Below are 19,476 nucleotides of genomic sequence, written 5' to 3'. Positions count from 1 at the left end.
ATTTTGCGATGTAAGCGTGGCCGTGATGTATTCAGTGCTTGTACAGTTACTCAGCTCTGAACCGGGCGTCTTGTAACAGGCATTACGCACTGTCCAGGGGAGCACCTGTCAGGAGTCACAGAGTCGCCTAACGTTTTGTCCTCGGCTCCACCTACTGTAAAAACTTGGAAACTTATTTAATTTCTTCACTTAAATTTTTCTTTTGCTTGGAAATGGAAATGAAAATTTATATGTGCTTTCAGAAATTGTTCCAGGTACTTTAGGCAAATATTCATACCTGTAGTGAAACAGGTGCAGGGATGTATTCCATTACTTATGTCATCCTGAGTTGATAAGAAAGAATTCTTCTGTTAAAAAAAATCACAAACACATGAATTAAATCAACTGGAGAGCCTATCTTACTAAAAGTAAACCTTACTAAAGGTTTTTTTTTTTTATTACAAGAGTGATAAACTGTCACATTAGTATGGGAGAATAGGACGTTTAGTTAATTTGTGTTTTCTGATTGGAAAATGATTGCACTCAGTCAGATTTAAGAACCTGTGTCTGGAATTCCTCAGAGGGCACATCGGTGACACAGTTTTGGAGAAAGGCAAGTAAACGTAGCTTAAAAATCGTTTATGATGAATTAAGCAAAATAAAACTAAACTAAAAAAATTGTATTCCCACTATTCTCACAGGTAGCCAGATACTTCAGGGTTCCCGAACTCCAGAAGTGTTAAGATCTGAAAGCAATAAATACTGATAAAAGTGTAAATAATTTTGCCTTTTGTTTTCTTAAAGTGATGGATGAACGTAGGTTAAACCTAGTGAGATTTAAAGTGTTAAAATAACTTAAAAATTTTGTTAATCTTAAAAGGCCCTGTTAGCCCAAGTCTGTATCTTGATAAACGTGAATTTGACCAAATACCTTGTGGACCAGATAGCTACTGTTCAGTACTCTAAGACCTTTGGTTAACATTTTTATAATATTTTTAAATGACTGTGGTGCTTTTTCTTGTATCAGGAGCTTCCAGAGAGACAGCTTTCAAATGCAGGTATTTGGTTCTTTCCTTGCTAGGTGCTGTTACTAACTGCAAATCTCAACTCCACCTGTCAGGCGTTTAAAGTACTATCTATTAGGAGTATTGGAGTATTCTTATACATTTCAACCTTACTGTTTGGCTTGAGTTTAAAAAAAGCAACCTTACTTAGTTTGTTGAAAACAGAGAAACTACTGAGTTAGTTAAAAGGAAATTAACATTGATGGAGAGAATGGATTTTATAAAAACCAAGTTAATGGTAATTAGAAATAGGCCATGTTACTGATTGATATATTATTATGTATATTTATTTAAGGCTAGACACTAGATGGGAAGTTTTTACTTTTCCTGTTTTGTAGAAGTGTAAGGAAGATAACTAGGAAATATGCATTATTTTGAAATGTGTCTAGAAATATGAAATGCTTGAAAATTTTACACTGAAATTACTGCTTATGTCATCTGTGATACAGCCGTTTTCCGTTGTTTTGGTAAATCACTTCCTGTTATTAGCCAGTACAATTTTAGCGTTCTGTTTATAAACTATAGTTTATTACTTACTGTACATTATGTGCAGTGACTTAACATGAAGCTTTTGAACAGTTGTAGTTGAACTTGAGGCAGTAACTATAGACATGTTATGAGTTAATCTATTCAACATTTACATTGTTAATGATGGATACTTTTAAAATGAAAATTTAATTCTTGATATATTTGCACCTTTTCATTTGTATAACGAAAGAGCTTTCAGTCTTCCCTGTGTGAGTTTCAGTAGTCGTCAGTGTGTACTAAGTTAGAATTGGAGTAGTTAGCAAAGTGGGTCTAATGATGGAGTGATGGAGTACTGAGTATTTATCGTTTAGTAATCGTAACTGAATTGCAGAGCTATATAGGACTATTTATCAGAAAGTGTCCCAAGCAAATGGATTGTATTTTTAATAAGTGCCCCCAGTGGTGTCATTAGGGAGTGCATGCTGCGCCAGGTGACACTGTCAGAGGGCGTGACACCAAAATGACGGTCTATAAATTTATTGTTTCTTAAAAAAAAAATCACTGTAGTTGGTTGTAACAACAGAACATTTTTCGTAAGCCCAGCTTATATTTATCAGTATATCTACAGGGCGCAAACTTGGTGCTTATTTACCTTTTGAACTTTCTTATGCACTGCAGTCAGAGCTGTCATTATTATCCAATTACAGTGATGCTTCAGTTGTCCGCACGCGCTACAAGTACCCGCTGTTGTTTTAGCTACAATATTGTGGTAATTAGTATTTGTGAACCCATATCAATAACTTTTTTGAGAATGAAGTACAGTAATTAGGAGGAGGTCCCTGGGGGGAGCGAGACATAGGAGGAGGTCCCTGGGGGGAGCGAGACATAGGAGGAGGTCCCTGGGGGGAGCGAGACATAGGAGGAGGTCCCTGGGGGGAGCGAGACATAGGAGGAGGTCCCTGGGGGGAGCGAGACATAGGAGGAGGTCCCTGGGGGGAGCGAGACATAGGAGGAGGTCCCTGGGGGGGAGCGAGACATAGGAGGAGGTCCCTGGGGGGAGCGAGACATAGGAGGAGGTCCCTGGGGGGAGCGAGACATAGGAGGAGGTCCCTGGGGGGAGCGAGACATAGGAGGAGGTCCATGGGGGGAGTGAGACCATGAGCTACAGCCCCGAGAGACACCGACCCTAGCGATGCTGCTGCGTGCTACCAGATATGACTGTAGAATAAGGAGATGCTCATAAGCAATATCTACATTGTTCTTATTATTTTATAATAAAGGGCAAATATTCCTAAAGAAAAAAATATGACTTCAGTCATTGGTGATAAGAGAGTTTATGTTCACTGCACAGCCAGAAATCCCATCAAAAGCCTAGAAAAGAAAATACAGTAAAGCTCATGAAAAGTTGTCGCTTGTGCTTACATGTCGTGTGCCATCAAGTCAATTCCAACTCATAGTGGCCACATATGACAAAGCAGAACTGCCCTATAGGGTTTCCTGGGCTGCAATCTTTACAGGAAGGAGCCCTGGTAGTGCAGTGGTTAAACGCTCTGCTGTTGACCTTTGGCTGCTAACTGAAAGGTCGGTGGTTCAAACCTACCAGCTGCTCTTTGGGAAAAAAGACCTGGTGATCTGCTCCTGTAAAGATTTCAGCCTCGGAAACCTTACGGGGCAGTTCTGCTTTGTCCTACAGGGTTGCTGTGAGTCAGAACCGACTCATGGCACCCAACAGCAGTCTTTATGGGAGCAGATCACCAGGCCTTTTCTCCCGCAGAGCTGCTGGTAAGTTTGAGTCACCCACCTTTCAGTGAGGAGCTGAACACTTAACCACTGTACCACTAGGGCTGCTTCTACTTACATAGAGGCTGCCTTTAAAAAAAAATAACTTCCTCAGTGCTCGGATTATGGTCCTTATCTTTGAGAGATATATGCTGAAATAATTATATCTTGGATTTAATCGAGGGTACACAGATACATGCTGAAACAATTAGAAATGAGATTACATGAGATCTTGGGTATGTTTCAGAATTAAATGCATGGAACAAGATTGGACATAAATTGTTAGTTCTTGGTGGTGGATAATAAGTACCTGGGGTTATAACCCTTCTGGCTACTTCTGTTTTTATTTAAAGTTTTCTTTAATTAAAAAGTTAAAGAAAATTTGGCTTAAATTTGGACTTACAGAGATTTGTAAAATGCATGTAAAAATTGATAAGTTTTCCCTCATTCAAAGAAAAGGTGCCAAATTTTAAATATGTTTTTCCTTTCTTTTAGGGTATTATAGGTCTCTCTATTTGTTAATTAACAGCAAGCTTCCACCAAGTATTGAATATTCTGATTTATCTCGAGTTCCTGTAGCAAAAATTTTGCTGGAGAACGTTCTAAAACCATTGCACTTTACTTACAACTCCTGTCCAGAAGGCGCAAGGTGAGAATGGAATAGATTTATTGATTTTGTGATTTCCCAAGATCTGTATCTAACGGTAACTTGTTCTTGGGATGCTATTTTAAATATAGACTTTAAAATCAGATTTTTACTTCAGTAGTGTGACTCCTTTTAGAGGAAAATATACTTTTTCTCTTTGACCTGTACCCTAACAAATTCATGATTCCGATGACCTGATTATACGTGCTTTCTAGTAGCTGTAAAAAGATACAAAAAATTGATGAGTTTTCTTAATAGGACAGACACAAAATTGAGTCCATTTTATGTTGACCTAGTTGATGATAAATGCTTAACCTCAGATAAGTTAGAATAGTAGATGATCTCTTTAGAAGTTTATTTTGAAATTTAATCTGTGATTTTATGAACCATATGTTTTGATCTTGTGAAAAGGTTCCATTTTTCTTTTTCAGGCAACAAGTTTTTACAGCCTTCACAGAGGAGCTTTTGGCAGCGCCTTTTACGGATCAGATTTTTCATTTCCTCCTTCCGGCGTTAGCGGATGTGCAGACAGCTTTCCCTTACGAAGCCTTTCTCAGTGCACTCTTGTTGATAGAGAGAAAATGTTCAGACACCAGTGCAGGAGCACCGTGGCTTTTCTACTTTGTTTTAACTGTTGGCGAAAGTTATTTGGGTATGAAATACAAGATATACTTGGACTAAAACTCAGACGGTATTAGAAATACAAGATATATTTGGACTAAAACTCAGACAGTATTAGCGGATAAGTAGAGAGAATGATAAATGTCATAGTGGTTCCAGTGGTGGGGATTGCTTTGAAGAGTGTATTTGCTAAAGGATTATGGTATGGGCAGTATCTCTCATGGAAATTTCCAAGTATAATAAAAAGGTCTGATTTAGATACATGTCTTATAAGACCATACAGACTAAAAAGAGAATTTTTCTTAATTAAATGGAAGAGCTCTTCTGAGAGTGCAAGGATGTTTTTCCCGTACACTAACTATATAATGTGTCTATTATTTAAAAATGAGTAAGTTCTGGTCAGAAATGTCTCTCTGAGAAAAATGATACCTGAGTTTTCCAGGTTTGTGTGTTTGTTTTTATAACATTGAATTAAAATATGTTATATTGATTGTTTTACAAAGGGACCCTCTCTGAGGAAGGACTCCTAGTATATTTACGAGTACTGCAGACCTTCCTGTCTCAGTTACCGGTTTCATCTGCCCACACGAGCTGTCACGATTCAGCCAGTGGTTCTGAAGATGAGAGCGAAGACGCAGATAAGCAGCTGGGCAGCCCTGTAAGCTCCTGTGTGCCCGTGTGTCAGAGGAGGATGATACTGTGTGCCCGTGTGTCAGAGGAGGATGATACTGTGTGCAGGCTCATCCGATGTTAAAGCCTTTTTTCTAACGTTGTATATACCCTTATTTTTAATTCTATCAGTAATGCATTAAGCATTCTTGTAGTAAAACATTCGAACCATGTAAAGTCCCCTTTGACCTTCACCCCTGATATTCCCGCCCCAGAGATCCTAGTGATTTATAGACAGATTCTTCTTACCTTTTTCTGTATGTTACAGAGGTATGTATAGAATGCAGAGTTTGTTTTTTTAATGTTCTGACCTATTTTGCTTAAACTGATGTTTCAGATAAATGAGCTGTTACAGAAGATGATAATGGTTTTACATGTGCACGCAGCTTTAGTACAATTCCATCTAAAAAATTTGAAATGAATTTTTCTTAAGATGTACATACTGAAAATATTGTCATATCAGTAGACAGGAACTGAGTACTCGCTGTTGCTGTGTTACCATGCCGGGGCAAGTCGGTGGTGATGCAGACCCTGCCTGTGGACCTCTAGAGGGGCCCCAGTTACTTCAGTGGGTTCATTGCTGGGATACTCACGTGTTCATTGTGATATCAGTGATGGTTAAATAATGCTACTCTGCGTTTTTAGTTGAGCAAAAATACTTTTTATGTATGTTTGTGATGTAGAGGTAAGTTCTAGTAGAACATCTTTACCGTAAAAGAATTTTTCACTGTAAGCTGACTGATTTTTCTACTGTGCTTTTAGGAGGATGGTCGACTGTCAATACCATATATAACAGAGGAATGTCTGAAAAAGTTGGATACGAAACAGCAGACAAACACTCTATTAAACATGGTATGGAGGGATTCAGCGAGCGAGGAAGTCTTTACAATGATGGCATCCATCTGCCATATGCTAATGGTACAGCATCGAATGATGGTACCCAAAGTCAGGCAAGTACACCCTAATACGTAGTGAATGCTAAAGTGTTCAAGAAAACATGCTTTCCTCCCTGGTGGTTTGCTTTGGTCCTTAATCCGCGTCTGTCGGTTTTATCTGCTGTTATTTGATAGGTAATCGTAGTTGTTAGGTACCGTCGAGTCTGTTCAGACTCATACTGACCCTGTGTACAACAGAATGAAACACTGCCTGGTCCTGCACCATCCTCACAATGGTTGTTATGCTTGAGCCCATCGTTGCAGCCACTGTGTGAGTCCATCTCATCAAGGATCGTCCTCTTTTTCACTGACCCTCTACTTTACCAAGCATGTTGTCCTTCTCCAGGGACTGATCCCTCCTGATAACATGTCCAAAGTATGTGAGACAAAGTCTCACCATCCTTGCTTCCTAAGGAGCATTCTGGCTGTACCTCTTCTAAGACAGAGTTCTTCGTTCTTCTGGCAGTCCATGGTATGGTCAATATTCTTCACCAACACCACAAGTCAAACTTGTCGATACTTCTTCGGTCTTCCTTACTCATTGTCCAGCTTTCACGTGCTTATGAGGTGATTGAAAACACCATGGCTTGGGTCAGGCACATCTTAGTCCTTAAAGTGACATCTTTGCTTTTTAACACTTTAAAAAGATACTTTGCAGCAGATTTCCCAACGCAGTGCATCTTTTGATTTCTTGACTGCTGCTTCCAGGGGCATTGATGATGGATCCAAGTAAAATGAAATCCTTTATTTTTGTGTGTGTATGTATTTACATACATACATACATACATATATATATAGAACTATGTATAGACTGTGATACAGAACTATTCCAATTTCCAAGCATTTCGTAGAAAACCTAAGTTTTTTTTATTTTTTCTAAACCAGCTGATAGTGACTCAGTCCTTCCCCTAGCCTCTGAGGCTCTGAAGGGCCCTGTTACATGTTAACAAAGCAATTAAGCACATATTTCCATAGCATCTTGGGAATGAAATAAGAAACTAGCCTTAGTCACCCATTTAAGAAAGTTGGGCTCGTATCTGCCTTATAGAACCAATATATTACATATCTTTTTTTTTTCTTATTGCACCCTTTTTATCAGATTTTCCTTGGCAATTTACCCTTGCACTCTGAAATTATTTATTTTTTATGGTCCCCAGCCCTTTGCCCCAGCAGCTCGGCCCCTCAAGGTGTTTAGATGTGATTGGAGACTTCTGTGACTTTGGCTTGGTCATAAACCTTGAAATAATCTTTTTGGTGGAACAAAACAAAACATACAACTTAAAATATGGCTCATTTGTGCTTAGATAATAGTGATGATGATTTTGAACTATTTTTTTCCCTCTTATTTAGAATAGTAGAGTTTTCTTGAGAACTTAATAGAAAATATTTAGTAGAGTATCGTGCAGGAATGTTTAGTAGTTCTTCAAGTATGTAATGTTATACAGAGAAATTGGAAAAAGATGCTGTCAGTAATTAGGTCCTGTGGTTATATCAGATGATGTATGTTACCTGTAAAGAAGTTTCTTCTGTTTTTAGAGAATGTCATCCCATAGCATGAAAAGAGCTCTTCCCTTGATGAGGAAAGAATTCTTTGAAATGAAATGTGTCTTAAGACAGCATAATCAGTAGAAACTACGTTGTAAACGTAATGCAGCGGACTGATTCGTTGCTGTCGTAGCTCACTGGTATTTATTACTGTTGGAGGAAGTAAGGTGTCAGTGAAACTGTGATCCCTCGATGAGGCAATCGGCTCTTTGTAGACTAATTGCATTAGAGCAGTATGTGAGAGATCTGAGGCTCATCGCTGAACTAGGACACTTCTTTTGTTGTTATAGCAAAAAGTCCAGTTCTCTGGATAGTAGTTACTGGGCTTAAGTGTACCACTGCTCTCGTCTGAGGTTTATCAGTGAACTACTTCAAAAGTCCCAAAACTGCTTAATGAGTAAAGAAGCCTTGTAAGGCATCCTAATCTTTATGAGTATAGCACCTATTTCCTCTAAGAAAGTTCTCTAGGAGTTTTATTTATAGTTTGAGTATATTAGGTTTTAAGTATTTACAGTGTTTTTCATAACTGATGAAAGAGCAAATAGGCTTTACTTCAGCTGTTGTAGATTTTAACTGCTTTTAATTAAAAAAAGTATTTAAAAGACAATCAGTAAATATTCAGGCAGACAGCTCACTCTCACCTCCCCCTTGACTAATATTAGTATCTCTTATTTTCAGGGTTGGGGTTTGCAGTTTTAATTTCTGTTAAAAATTGTCAGGATGTGTAAAGGAAAAGGAGGTTCTTTTTGCATTGAAATGGAAAGATTTCCAAGATACATGTTTAAGTGAAAAAAGGAAGATACAGAACAAAATGTATATGACACGTTTTATGTAAGAAAAGTGGAAAAAATGCACATTTGTATTTGCATAAAGAAACTTGGAAGGATATGCAAGAAACTAATAAAGTGATTGCCCATGTGTGTTGGGGGCTTAAGCCTGGAGGAGAAGGAGCTTTGGACGGTATACTTTTTTATATTGTTGGAATTTTGAATCAGGTGAATGTGTTTTACCTAAAATATTTTAAGTTAAAGTGACAAATGAACTGCTAGTTCTTTTTAGAGATGAAATTTATAAATCTTACTACTGGACATGGGAAGTCTGGATAAATATTTGGATTTAAAATTCTTTCCTTAAAAAAACTTGTAATTTAAAAAAATATGTGTAAATATTAACTGTATCGTAAGACAGAAAAAAAAAAAAAATCCATCCCAGTATCTAGAGAACTGAAATTGGAAAGTAAGATTTTTAAGTAGGTAGCTTGAAAAACAGCTTTAACCCTGTAAGAATTAGAATTCTTAGTGGATAATATCTTACTGTTTTGTTAACGAATTTGTGATCATAATATTTGACAATGCGAAGCACCGAAATGCACTATGTTAACATCTGTTCACTGTCTTCATTTCTCTTCTGCTCACCTGGTCCACAGGGCAGCTACCCGGGATGTTTCCTCACTGACCTACGTTGTGCTCAGCCCAGGAGCCTTCCTGTCTTACTTTGACCTGTGTGTGATGTTTGACGTTTCTCTTTATTCCTTTTCTTGAGCCTCTTTTACCTGTTAGCTTCACATGTACCATATTCTCATAAGTTTTCTTTTACCTTTTTGACTTTTCCGTTTCTTTCGTTGGATCTTTTTCTCTTTACCCTCTGTATTTCACTGTTACCTAAACTTCTTGGACTTTTTTTTCCTATTCAGTTTTTCATTTCTTTTCAATTCAGTTGATTCCCTGGATACCCTCTTTCCTTCAAGTGGCTTCAGCTATATTCTGAGGACTCACAAATTTGCATCTTGAGCCTAAATAGCTTTCTGGAGCTCTAGACTCATACTCACCTGTTTAGTAGGATATGTCCTCTTGAACTTACCTTACGGTGTCTAAAATAGAGTTTAGCATCTTTCCCCCAAGATGTACTCTTTCTGTCACTATCTCGTCTGTATACCAAGCCTGGGAGCTAATTTCAAACAGAAAAAATAAACCCATTGCCGTTGAGTTGATTCCAACTTATAGCTACCCTATAGGACAGAGTAGAACTGCCCCTAGAGCAGCTAAATGGGGCCACTTAAGCTTAAATTAATTAAAATTACGTAAAACTAAAAACTCAGTTCTTCAGTTGCACTAGCCGTATTTTAAGTGTTCAGTAGCCACATGTGGTTGGTGGGCAGTTCTAGAACATTCCCACTGTCACCAAAAGTTCTGTTAGAGAGTGCTGCCAGAGCTTAGGCTTAGGTTAAAGCCTTCTCAGTACTCCCCACACGTGTTCAATCACGGTGCTATGTCACTGCTACATTCCTTTTGTCCCGTTTTGCCGGGCTGAGTTGTCAGAGATAATAACCTTGATTATTTCATTCTCTTGCTTAAACACCCCTCAGTGGATTCCTTTTGATTTCAGGAAAAAACTAAAAATCCTTAGTTTATTCATTTTCATTATTGAGCATTCGGTTACCTCTCTAACATTACCGGAAACCCTGGTGGCGTAGTGGTTAAGTGCTGTGGCTACTAACCAAAAAGTCTGCACTTCAAATCCATCAGGTGCTCCTTGGGAACTTTACGGGGCAGTTTACTGTGTCCCGTAGGGTCACTATGAGTTGGAGTCGACTTGACAGCAATGGGTTTTTTTCCCAACATTACCTCTGTAACTTTTCTAGCCACGGAATACCTTTTGCCACAAGCGTGCTTAATTACTGGCATTTTTTCCAATCCTGTGGTGCTGTTTTTGTGCTTCCATGCGGTTTTGTACCTCTCTCCTTTTGCATATGTCGGTCTCCTTTATTGGCTAAATTGTTACGGTTCAGCCTAAGGTAATCATCTTTCAGAAGCCTTCCCTGAGTCCATATACTGAGAGTTCACCTGTCATACCAGCTTTCAGTAAAATTTAGATGTTTTGCATGTTATGTTTTAAGGTAGCACTTTAAGCTGATTTTCAGGAGTTGGATTTATATTAAGGTGGTGAGACTGGCATACTCTTTGTGGGCTTGGCTGATTTGCTCCGTTGACAGATTTAAAAGCTTTGAAATTGAGTTTTAAACAGTGTTTTAGCATTCAGAAAGTTCAATGTTATAATTTGCCTGCAGCTTTCATGTAAATACATCGAATCACACAGCATCATCCATCAGCTTTGAATGCATTTGAATACATGATTTTTCTACCAGAAACTAATAGAATGAACCAGCTGAATTGTGTCAAGTTGTTAATCATGGTGATTTAGAAAGTTGTGAGCCCTGGAAGTGTAGTGCTCTCCCCACATCTGTTTTCTAAGCCCTGGTAGATATGCTCTGATAATGAATTTTCTTTAGCTCTTGCTTGATAAGTTCCTATCTCCTACTTTAACTTAAGTGGAGAAAAATACAGGTTTATGGTTTGTTGTGTTTACAGCATGTATTATTATATTTTAGTCATGTTTGTGGAAACAATTTTTAAAGTAGTATTTTAGAAAAAAATGTTGAGATATCTGCACAGAAAAATAAGTGAATTTAGCTCTTTGCCTGTGATATCATGCTTGCTTTTTTTAAAAAAAAAAAAAATCAGTTTATTCAGTATAATCAATTATGTATCTGTTTTAAGATAGCTTTTGTCAATTAAGTCATACTTTCAGCAGGAATACACAAAGTATCACATTTGCATTTGTATGCTAGAATTGTCGAATGGGTCATTGGGTGCCTGTCTTATTTCTTTTACCTGTGACACCTTAACATAGAAAGTAAGCATCAGAAATGCCTTGTTAAAGTGACCTTTACGTCCCGTGTGTGAGCTGGTATCTTCCACTGTGTTCTCTTTAGTAACTTAAATAGTCCGTGTGGAAAACTGACTTGAGTTTATGACCTGGGTTAAAAATGTTGCCTTTTACTAATTAACTTGTAGGGTGGTCACAGCTAAATAAAGCTTAGTGGGTAATTTTTAATCTACTCTAGTATGTGGAAAGAACCTACCACTTCTTTACCTTTACAAGTAGAACCCCAAGTTAAATATCTTCAGTAATTTATCTAATTACTATACCAAGTATATTATCTATATGAAGAAGAACGCAGCATCAGGATTGGAGGAAGACTCATTAACAGCCTACAGTGTGCAGATGATACAACCTTGCTTGTTGAAAGCAAAGAGGACTTGAAGCACTTACCGATGAAGATCAAAGACTACAACCTTAGCATGGACTGCCCCTCAACATAAAGAAAACAAAAATCTTCACAACTGAACCAGTAAGCAACATCATGATAAGAAAAGATTGATGTTCAGGATTTCATTTTACTTGGATCCACAATCAACACCTATGGAAGAAGCAGTCAAGAAATCAAATGACATAATAACCCAATTAAAAAATGGGCAAAGGATATGAACAGGCACTTCACTAAAGAAGACATTCAGGTAGCTAAAAGATACATGAGGAAATGCTCATGATCATTAACCATTAGAGAAATGCAAATCAAAACTACAGTGAGATTCCATCTCACTCCAGCAAGACAAGGCTGGTGTTAACCAAAAAAACACAAAGTAATAAATGTTGGAGAGGTTGTGGAAACCCTGGTAGCATAATGGTTAAGAGCTACAGCTGTTAACCAAAAGGTCAGCAGTTCGAATCTACCAGGCACTCCTTGGAAACTGTATGGGGCAGTTCTACTCTGTCCTATAGGGTCACTATTGAATCGGAATTGACTCGATGGCGACGGGTTCAGAGAGGTTTTGGAGAGAATGGAACACTTATACACTGCTGGTGGGAATGTAAAATGGTACAGCCACTTTGGAAATGGGATTTGGGGCTTCCTTAAAAAGCTAGAAATAGAACTACCATACGATACAGCAATCCCACTCCTTGGAATATATCCTAGAGAAATAAGAGCCTTTACGTGAATAGATATATGCACACCCGTGTTCACTGCAGCACTGTTTACAACAGCAAAAAGATGGAAGTAACCAAGGTGCCCATCAGTGGATGAATGGATAAATAAATTACGGTATATTCACACAATGGAATACTACACATCAATAAAGAACAGTGATGAATCCGTGAAACATTTCATAACATGGAGGAATCTGGAAGGCATTATGCTGAGTGAAATCAGTCAGTTGCAAAAGGATAAATATTGTATGAGACCACTATTACAAGAACTCAAAAAATAGTTTAAACAATATTCTTTGATGGTTACTAGAGTTGGGAGGAAGGGAGGGGAGGGGAGGGGATATTCACTAATTAGATAGTAGACAAGAACTATTTTAAGTGAAGGGAAAGACAACCCACAATACAGGAGAGGTCAGCACAACTGGGCTAAACCAAAAGCTAAGAAGATTCCTGAATAAACTGAATGCTTCAGAGGCCAGCGTAGCAGGAGTGGGGGGTTGAGGACCATGGTTTCAGGGGACATCTAGGTCAATTGGCAAAATAAAATCTATTAAGAAAACATTCTGCAGCCCACTTTGGAAAGTGGCGTCTGGGGTCTTAAGTGCTAGCAAGTGGCATCAATTGGTCTCAACCCACCTGGAGCAAAGGAGAATGAAGAACACCAAAGACACAGGGGTAATTATGAGCCCAAGAGACAGAACGGGCCACATAAACAAGAGGCTCCATCAGCCTGAGACCAGAAGAACTAGATGGTGCCTGGCTACAACTGATGACTACCCCTATGGGGAACACACCAGAGAACCCCTGAGGGAGCAGGAGAGCAGTGGGGTGCAGACCCCAAATTCTTGTAAAAAGACCAGACTTAATGATCTGAGACAAGGAGGACCCTGGAGGTCATGGTCCCCAGACCTTTTGTTCGCCAAGACAGGAGCCATTCCCAACGCCAACTCTTCAGACAGGGATTGGACTGGACTATGGGATAGAAAATGATACTGGTGAAGAGTGAGCTTCTTGGCTTAAGTAGACACATGTGACTATGTGGGCAGCTCCTGTCAGGATGGGAGATGAGAGGCCAGAGAGGGTCAGAAGCTGGCCAAATGGACACAAAAATAGAGTGGAGGGAAGGAGTGTACTGTCTCGTTAGGGGGAGAGCAACAAGGGGTATATAAATTTTTGTATGAGAGACTGACTTCATTTGTAAACTTTCATTTAACGCACAGTAAAAATTTTTTAAAAATATAAAATTGTGTTGTTTTAAGCCACTGAGAGGAGGGAATGGAGGGATGTTTATGCAAATTTTTTTTCCTGAAGAAATTAAAAGGGTTATTGGCTAAATGATTATAGCATTGTGACTAGAAGGTGGATCCTGTTACAGAAATTAGTATACAACATGTTGTTGTTGGGTGCTGTGGGGTCAATTTCGACTCACAGTGATCCCATGTGACAGAGTAGAACTGCCCATAGCATTTCGTAGGCTGTAACCTATACAAGAGCAGATTGCCAGGCCTTGTCTCCCGAGGAGCCACTGGGTGGGTTCAAACCACCAGCCTTTCCGTTAGCAACCAAGTGCTTTACCATCGTGCCACCGGAGCTCCAGCTGCTAACCGAAAGGGGTTGCTGTGAGTGGGAATCAATTCGAAGGCAAACAAAAACAAAGTGTACAACACAGAGCTAATTTAGTGTTAAATTTTACCCTTCATCCACAAAGTTCCTTAGTCCTTTTAATCATATCCATATTATAGAGGAGGGTTTTTTAAAAAGAAGCCTTTAAAATATGTTTTTAGATTTATATTATTCTTAGAAGTTAACATAAAAGAAAAGATGTTTTTATGTGTTTGTTTAAAAAATGGTGACTTGTAAACAGTCACTAAATATTTTAGAAAATTTAAATGTCTGTTGCTAGTGGTAATGTTAGTAATGCATCATACTGCAGTATATTAATGTATTGAGATACATAGAGGGGCAACAACTTCAACTTGAACTTCGGGACAACCTGTACCTTTACATCTGTAGATACATTTCACAGCAACACCTTGTAGTTTTCTTAGCTCTGTAATCGTAAAGGTAGGACGATGCCTTCCAGTACTTCGTGTGCGAAGAATATTTCTGTTATAGTTATCCAACAGCCTGTTGTAAGAAGCATGCTATTATTTGTGTGTTAATATGAATAGTTTCTAAATTGTACATTATCTTTATAGCTTTTTATTTTTAAAAAAACAAATATAGTGCGTGAATATTTGCTGGTTCTTACTTATTTTTCCCACTCCTCTTTTTAGGCTTCTCTACAGCCTAGCCTTTAATGCCAGGTTCCTGAGACATCTTTGGTTTCTAATATCTTCTATGACAACACGCATGATCACAGGGTATGTGTTATACAGTCTTACAAGTTGAACTTCATGGCTTGAAAAGTGGCAGCCTAATTAAAAAATACTGAAAGAAGAAGTTCTAAAGTACTATTCCTACTTGGTTTGTTTCATATGAGAAGAAAAAAATTGCTAGATCATCTCATTTCCACAAAAAGAAAAATTAAAGCCTAATTTTACAAATATTTATCTGTAAATATTATTAAGAATATGCCTTTATCTGAATGTAAATTTGTTTAAAAATTCTAGCCATTTTTTAAACGGCAGACACTTGAAATTTTTTTCTCATATGACCATCTTTTTTTTTCTGATAGTGAAGGTACAGCTTGATTACAAACATTAGAACCAATAAAATAATGTAGATGTTGGTTTTTTAAAAAAACTTTTGTTGAAATAATTTGATTTTTCATATATGAATTATCTTGTAATTTGAAGGGTAGAATCTTTAATCTGGATATTTAAATTGAATGTGTGATAAGCAGAGAATTTCACATTAAAAAATCCTTTATGGTAAACTCATTTAGCCCGTTGTTATGTTGTTAAAGCTCCCCTGTGTTCAGAAGTCGAAGCTAACCCATATTTAATAGGAGAGAATCAAGTGTGCAGCTCAGGTGACTGAAGATAGAACTTCCAAAAAGCAACTCATACGGTGTGGACGTAATAACAGCAGCCACCGTTGTTAATTGCCGAGAGCCATGGGTCAGCCGATAAAGTAAAGGTGTGTCTCGGGTTTTAGGGCCAACAGTTTTGAAGGCAGGGTGTTGTTTGTTTTTGTTTCTAGACACAAAAGTTTGGAAGAAATATATATTTATTTATTTATTTACGGAAAAACCCATTACCAAACCTGTTGCTGTTGTTTGGATTTCAGCTCGTAGTGACCCTATAGGACAGAGTAGAACTGCCTTACAGGTTTTCCAAGGAGTGGCTGGTGGATGAGAACTGCCAGCCTTTTGGATAGCAGCTGAGTTCTCAACCACTATACCACCCAGGGCTCCTTTTGAGGGAAGGAGGAATTTAAATATATGCTCATCTGCAATCTATTTTGGTTTCTGACATGTTAGTGGAACTGAAAAATCTTGTGTTGAGATTTCTAGATGTTGAGCTTTTTAGTAGAGAAAAAAGATCATCGCATTTCATAATTATAATTATATAATTTTATGATTAATGTCTTTAAAAGGCAGTTTGAAGATTTGAGTTTCTTTGTACTTGTTAAATTTATTAAAACACTTTGTCAGTCACAGTTGTTCCCTGTGTGAATGGAACTGATAGTATCTACGAAACTATTCTTATTCATAAAAGGGAATGTCAGGTTATTGACAGCATTACCTGAATGGCTTCCATGTTTTTTCATTTAATTTTTAAAGAATTTTAAGTGGGTAAAGGGAGCTTTATTGATGCCCCTGGAACTGATGAAGCTCATAAAGGTTAAGTGCTTATCTTGTATCAACAGGTCAGTGGTAGAAGTAGAGCTGTGCAAGAAACCTAGAGTCCCTTAGTATCTAGAAAAATGATTTTCTGTCCTTTTGTTTTCAAATTAAAAATGTAAGATTTTAGGTGATTGTTTTGTTTTTGCCTTTCAGCCACTTATGACTCTGCCAACCTTGGCTTCCATGAATGACGGGTTTGTTTAGGGCCAAAGGAGACTGGGAATCATTAGGACAGGAAATTATCATTTGCCTGTATAAGTGTCCCAGCTTAGCAACAGAGATACTGTCTGCCTGATGGTTGCTTGTTTGTTTATGGCATTTGTCTCCTGGTGAGGAAACGGAGTCATGATGTGTGAAAGAAAAATGGGATGTTATTAATTAAATTGTTAATATTATTTTATAAGTTGTTACAGTTATACAAATTTTTCTAAACTCATTTCTTAAAAGACAATTTGAAAATTTGAGTTTCTTTGTACTTGTTTAATTTATTAAAATAGTTTCTATTAAGTAATCATAACAAAAGTTAAGTGAACAATTCAGATCTGAGCATACTACAATATGGTTCATTTTTTAAAAAAGTAATAGAATGTTCATTCGTTTATCCAATCAGCAAATATTTATTGAATCCCCACAATGTTCAAGATATTGTTTTAGATACTAAGTGTTTACCATTGAATCAAGTCCCTCAAAAAACTTAGGGTTTAATACAATCCTAAAATATATGTGTCTCGTCATTGGGAATGAAATTTAAAATGAAATATCTTATTTTCTGGAAATGACACTTTTTTTAATTTGAAAATAGTTTTATACCAAGACTTGAATAGTAGGCACTCTTAAGTCTTAGTGTGCGTAAGGGTCATCAGGGGAGTGTTAAAGTGCATATTAATTCTTCTATTCCCAAGATTTTGATTTAGTGGAATCTGCCTACTGATACATACAGATGGTGTGTGGCCCATAACTGAAACAGTGCCTGTTCCTTGCCCCAGTCAGGCAGGACTACAGATTAGACTATTTCCAAATAGATAATTCAACTTTTTTCAGTATATCGGGCATCTTGCAAATAATATTCTAATTCATGTACGAAGTTCTTGATATTTGCTATTGAAATCAGCCAATTTCCTCTTTGTTGAAAATGAAGGAACTTACAGCCAATTTTCAATTAGACACTGCTTTACCAAAACAGGACATATATTTCGCCCATATGTCCTCTGCCTGTTCAGTGAGCCCCACAGTTGTTTAGTCCTTTTGACTCCTAGGCTAACATTGTTTTATTATCTTTAAGTAAATAGAGGATGTCTCGTTTAAGCTCTGGCTGGGTGCGACCATAGTCAGATATCTTGGCCCTTCTTGTTAGTTTTCTGTTGTTAAAGTGAGTTTGATTAATTCCTATTGCTTACTTTGCAGAGGCTTAAAGAGAACAAGAAAATGAAAGTTGGTTAATTGCCCGAATCTTTTTTACAGAACCCTGTGTAAGGGTTTTGTGCGTACCGGTGTAGTCATACATAGCAGATGGCTGTGATGATGAGAGTGATTTATCGTACAAGGATTGTCTGCAGGGTTAACTGCTGAAAGCCGCTGTATCACTTTTTTAGATTCAAGAAACACTTTCTCCACATTGTAACTGATTAACTCTACCTATACCATGTAACAGAGTGTTCCGCTAAGTAGTATATGTTCATCAATATTCTCTGTTATTTTTGTAGTTGTGCATTTAGTGGCAAGCCAACTAAAAGGTACAGACCATTATTTTTTATCAATATTAACAAAACACATGACTGTAAACTTTTTTTCTTCTGTATGTCAGCACAGTTTTTACTGAATACCCTTGTGTGGATGGCCCAGTCCTAGGCATGGTGGGGAGTCACTCAGAAAATAGAAGAGGGCTCCTGTTCTCACAGGACTTGGCAGTTACAGGACGCCACTGTTGTGCAGTTAAGGCAGCCCCCATGCCTCCCTTATCCTCCATATAAACAGCCTTTTTCTGTCATCTTGGCTTTGGCAGTGAGGTAGGACAGTTGTACTTTGTCCCTTTCACGTATCCCCACTGTGTTTTTATTCTGGATGGGTAGCTTTTGTACACTGATTGAGTCAGCGCAGCGTAGATACTAAGCGCTGCGACTACAGAAAGGAGTGAGTTGTACTCGAACGTTAAGGGCAGCGCATCTGGGTTCCCTCTTCTCAAAGCATCTCTGATGGCAGTGCCCTTCCTTGAACTGCACACCAGGAGACCTTAGAGCACCATGTGTTTTGTACAAGTTCACCCAAGTCCCAGCTAGGCATAGAGGGGACATTTGTCTGGCTTTAATCTCCGCTTTGCTGTCTTGCATAACTTTTGGCAGTGGTAGCCAGCTTGTTGGTAATTTGTGGATCCAGGCCATATCTCATCTAATATATATCTTTTACTTTTAATATAAATAATACCGGAAACCCTGGTGGCAGTAGTGGTTAAGTGGTACGGCTGCTAACCAAAGGGTCAGCAGTTCAGATCCGCCAGGTGCTCCTTGGAAACTCTATGGGGCAGTTCTACTCTGTCCTATAGGGCGCTATGAGTTGGAATCAACTCGACGGCACTAAGTAGGTTTACTTTTAATATGGTGTTAGGTATATATATACATATATAATTACATACATAGAATATATAGTTTTGTGGAAAGAGGTATTCAAAGTGTAAATGTATATGGAAGAGATAAAAGGGTGATCTTACCACAGAACACCTGTTAACCCAGGATTGGTTTGACTTGCTGTAGGAGACCTGGGGCCTTATAGTTTGAAAAGAGCTTATAGCTGAACCTCTAGTAGCTGAATTTTGAATAAGACAAGGAGCCCGATTTAACTGAGAGAGAAAGGAACAAATTCTGGGTGGGAGAAGTAAATGTAATGAATCACAGCTCTTGGTAGGTATAGAAGAGACTATAAAGATTTCTAAACACCTGCCTTACTTCAGAGTAGAGGCAGGACTCCAGTCTCTGTTCTCTGATGGTAACTTGTCTTAGCAGGAAGAGTAGGAGCAGTAATGGGAGCTAGTGAATACATTTACACAACAGAAATAAGGCCCAGTATAGAAAAGTGAAAACCTTCTTCCTGAGGGTTCTAATTTGGGTTCCATATTGAACTGTTTTGTATGTTCCTAAGTATCCATACCCAGTGCCG

General features: G+C 38.0%; 1 protein-coding gene across 2 annotated transcripts in view; it reads left to right on the top strand.

Moving 5' to 3' along the window:
- UBE3C (ubiquitin protein ligase E3C) overlaps nucleotides 1-19,476 on the top strand; it is a 200,002-nt gene that overhangs the window by 68,295 nt on the left and 112,231 nt on the right. For both annotated transcript variants that reach the window (XM_049863367.1, XM_049863366.1), the window contains exons 7-11: nucleotides 3,786-3,939; nucleotides 4,368-4,588; nucleotides 5,061-5,215; nucleotides 5,989-6,176; nucleotides 14,813-14,899. In XM_049863367.1, the coding sequence (XP_049719324.1) occupies nucleotides 3,786-3,939; nucleotides 4,368-4,588; nucleotides 5,061-5,215; nucleotides 5,989-6,176; nucleotides 14,813-14,899 (805 nt within the window). The remainder of the gene's footprint in view (nucleotides 1-3,785; nucleotides 3,940-4,367; nucleotides 4,589-5,060; nucleotides 5,216-5,988; nucleotides 6,177-14,812; nucleotides 14,900-19,476) is intronic.

This window comes from Elephas maximus, chromosome 20 (genome assembly GCF_024166365.1).
Source record: "Elephas maximus indicus isolate mEleMax1 chromosome 20, mEleMax1 primary haplotype, whole genome shotgun sequence".
NCBI classification, from domain to species: domain Eukaryota; kingdom Metazoa; phylum Chordata; class Mammalia; order Proboscidea; family Elephantidae; genus Elephas; species Elephas maximus.
This window is presented reverse-complemented; position numbering and strand designations above follow the sequence as displayed.